At 45.8% G+C, this 4075-nt stretch overlaps 1 protein-coding gene across 1 annotated transcript in view; it reads left to right on the top strand.

Annotated features, from left to right (window-relative positions):
- Window positions 1–1758: 1758 nt before the first annotated feature.
- The window catches only part of PGF (placental growth factor), a 15152-nt gene continuing 12835 nt past the window's right edge, over window positions 1759–4075 (top strand). Inside the window, exon 1 of the mRNA XM_015822204.2 lies at window positions 1759–1872. Coding sequence (XP_015677690.2) covers window positions 1816–1872 — 57 coding nt within the window. The 5' untranslated portion in view covers window positions 1759–1815. The remainder of the gene's footprint in view (window positions 1873–4075) is intronic.

The raw sequence follows: 4075 nt of genomic DNA, 5'->3' as shown, positions 1-4075 counted from the left end.
AGGTGTGGATACTCTATTGAACGTTGCATCAATATGTGTGCCAGGGTGATGCTTGTTGAAAGGGACAGAAATTTGATTGTAGTCATGCCTGTTATCTTGATTTTTTTTAAAACAAAACTTCTCATGGATGCCTATGCTTACACTAGGTTTGGCAAATATAAGAATGCAATGAATGTGATTCTTGGGCCAGTCAAGATTTTGCCCCATTCAGGAGAAATTATACTTATAAACAGGCAGCAAACCCCACACTCACTTGTTCTAATGATGTTACCTAGCTGGGTAATGAAATCTCTGCAAGCAAACAACAAGCTCAGAGATCATAGAACTGCACAGTTCAACCATGAGTACAGATATTCTGATAGTATACATATAAATTCATATTTATATCTGTCTATCAACTACTACTAAGACACTGTGTAAGGCTGTAAGCAACATACCTCCTCTGGTTTACAGCAATTGAGTAAAACCATACAACCAATTCAAACATCCAGGGTAAATTTCATCAAAATTAAAAAAAGTTTTTTAAAATACAACTAAATATAGAACTATAGAAAATAAAATACAAAATACAAAACAACTACATTTATTTAAAATGTGGACAATCACGCAATATTTATACAGTAGCGCATGTTATGTCACTTCTGTGTTGGAAGTGAAGGATGTTTGAACTTTCTTAGACGGACTGTCCGCTAGTGCTGATGTTGGTGTTCTTGTTGTTTTGAGGCCATTTAAATTCACACGCTTATTTAAATAAATTTCAATCTTTCTTTTCTGCTTGATGCTTTCATTGTCCTGTTATGTCTCAGTATTAATTGAAGAATGATACTTTCTACTCTACAGTATTGTTCTAACAACCCATTGCGGCATCACCATCATCACCATCATCTGCTTAGCAGGGACAGCCAGAACACAAGATAGAATAAAAATAGCTACTTGGCATTAGATCTTAGCTCTCTTGAAATATCAGGAAATGATCATTATTTACCTTTTAATTTTCTTCTAGCGGGGACAAAGAGAGATGGGTGAAAATTATTTTTATTTTATTCTGAAAAAGGGCTTTGATTAATGAGATAACTTGCACTTCCACTGGGGGTGTGTCTGTGTGTGAGCAGACGCTACTATTGCTCCACTTCAGGCATTATTTAAAAACCTCTCATGTTGAAGGAAGGCTGGGAAGATGAACATCTATAAACGCCAAGCACGAGTTCCTTGGTAACTCTTCAGGCTGTAGTTCACGCTCAGAAGAAAAACATTTATTGGTGCTGTCTGGGGCCGGCGCCTGTGGCGGAGCGTGTCTCGCTCGGAGCAGGCAGGCGTTATTCAATAACCCTGGAGATTTAACAGGCCGGACCTTACCGGCGGAGTCAGTCAGGCTTTCCCGCAACAGAGTCCTCTGGCAACGCGTCCGCTAACTCAGCCAAACGATCCCGGCCGGCCACCGGAAACGCCCTCCAGAGATCCCCGGGGCTGCAGCGGCAGAGAGCGAGGGCGGAGTGCCAGGGGCCGTGGGAGGAGCAGGAAGGCGGGCAGCCTTCACATGGCCCGGGGGCAACACAGGAGCGACCCACGCTCTCGCTCCCAGTCGCTGCAGCCTCGGGCGGAGCAAAGCGAGCGGCGTGCTGGAAGCGGCTGCTCGCTCGGCGCGCGGGATTCGTACCTGATTCCGAGACACGAGCGGCTCTTCGCGGAAGCCGCCCGGAGGATCCGGGAAGCGCGACGCCTTGGCTTCGCCCCAGAGGCTTCCGAAAGCCGGCAGTAATATAATCTATCCTGATTGATCCTGGAGGTCAGGCGTGGAAGGAGCTGGCGGCCGCGATGCAACTTCTCCGAGGTTTTCTGGTAGCTCTTGCTCTGCATATGGTGGGCGCGCAGGTAAGATGCACGTCGGAACTGACTAATTAATCGTTCCCGATCTCTAGCGGGATAGATCTGTCCGGATTTTGGGGGGGGGGGTAGGTGCCGTAGCCTGCTATTTCGCGTCCCAGTGTTCCTGCTGGGCGTGCGATGCCCGAATCCGCTACTTTCCCCATGTCGCACGCCTTGGTGTGGTGGTGGGGCTTGCGATTGTGTTGCCTGCTTTTCTCGGAGAGGATGGAGCGAAAAATCCCGGGCGGTCGGCGCTGTCTTTCTTTACTAAAACGAGAAGAACCAACCTGGATCGGGAACGGAGCTCGGAGGCGTTTTGCTCAGGTCTCAGATTTGTAGAAACTACGCTGTCAAGTGTTTCACAGATGAAGAGCGGAACATCAAGGCACCCAATTAAACCCCCCATCGTCATGTGCGTAACTTTAAGTCATCTGACCCGAAAGCCTAGTTGTGTAGGAGGTGGTTAGAAGTACTGGGTAAAAGAGTAAGATCTGCTCAGAAGTTGCAAGGTAGAACTTCAGCGCTAAAGAGCAGAAATGGGGACTTGGATAAAACTTTTGATGTGGTAGAACAGGACATAGAATCTATCAGGCTTGGAGAAATCTAAATCTTCAATTTTGAAAATATTGATACAATAATTTTGATATAGATATGGGCACAACTTGATGGAGAACCAAATTTCAAGTTTAAATTCAGTAGTGTTTTGTTAACATTCTTTAACTGCCCTGGTATCATACTGACGTACAGCATGATATGTCAATATCATATGGATATGTCTTTTCCAACCTTCTCTACAGTTTCTTATGAATGAAATGCAGATTCCAGACCCATACGATAACCAGAGGACCATATTACTGTGCAGAACATGGGATCCTCTTTTTATGTAGATTTTTCAAGCTTTTACAAAAGAGAAATTCAATTATCTCTATTTTTATAGCAATAGCAATAGACTTATATACTGCTTCACAGTGCTTTACAGCCCTCTTTAAGCATTGTACAGAGCCAGCATATTGGCCCCAACAATCTGGCTCCTCAATTTGCTCACATCAGAAGGATGGAAGGCTGAGTCAACCTTGAGCAGATGAGAGTCAACTGCTGAACTGCAGGCAGCTGGGAACCAACAGAAGTAGCCTGCAGTACTGCATTCTAACCACTGTGCCACCCCGGCTCATTTTGCAGTTGATGTTTTGCTATCCCCCCAAGTATTTCTTTCTAACTCATCTGTAAAGTTGTTATATCCACACACAGACAATTAGTTAATGGAGCCGGGGGAGTCCTGTGCAATAAGGTCCCTGAGGTCAAGAACAGCCTGGCTAAAAGCACCACTGGGTAAAGAGGTTTCTGGAATAGAGTGGTGTATGTTTCACAAATGATTTGGAAGAAATGCTCTAAAAAATAAGAGGGTTACATGCAGTGGAGGGTGGGAGGGGGTTATTCATAGCTTTAGTATCTACAACTTGAATTTTTTTTTCAAGTTGAACTAGATTCCTGATACCTACATGGACACATTTGTGTTGTTTTCATGGAAATTAAACAAGTGATTTGTCATTGCTGCTTTTATTTTATTGTTACACAGGATAGTTTACACCCCTGACATTTCTAACTGATCTCTTACCAGATAGTAACCTGGTTTGATCCTACATCAGGCATAGTACAACAAGAAAAGGGAAGGGAAGAAGGAAAAAAGCAACTTAAGAAAATTGGTTTGCTTAATGGTCAGCTGAATACAATTGAGAAAGAAGAGGTGACTGATTTTTCTGCAGAACTGTTAGAATGGCTCTGTTGGAACTGCTGGCCCTCCTTAAAAGAAATGACTGTTACTGGGTGCCTTCTAGCCGGTCTGCTCCTTGACACCAGATTGGCTTTCTTCAGCTCAACACCCTCTGTGGTGTTAGACCAGGCATGTCCAAAGTCCGGCCCGCGGGCCATTTGCGGCCCACGGCCCGGTTTAATCCGGCCCTCGAACAGCCCTCCCTGCTCTATTAAATGCGGCCCTCCCACGGCCCTCCAGCAAGTCCCATGAGAGAGAGAGAGAGAGACAGAGACAGAGGCACTTGCACTTCTGTCTCTCTCTCTCTCTCTCTCTCATGGGACTTGCCCCCTCGCAGGGCTCCTCATTGGCCCTGCGCCCGGGTGCCCCGCCCCCTGGGAGAAGGGCGGACAGGAAGTTCCTTTCCCAGGCTGGCCCCGTCCCAGGCGCACGTGGCTG

Source organism: Protobothrops mucrosquamatus, unplaced genomic scaffold (assembly GCF_001527695.2).
Source record: "Protobothrops mucrosquamatus isolate PMUCROS unplaced genomic scaffold, P.Mucros_1.0 scaffold1498, whole genome shotgun sequence".
In the NCBI taxonomy this organism is placed as follows: domain Eukaryota; kingdom Metazoa; phylum Chordata; class Lepidosauria; order Squamata; family Viperidae; genus Protobothrops; species Protobothrops mucrosquamatus.
This window is presented reverse-complemented; position numbering and strand designations above follow the sequence as displayed.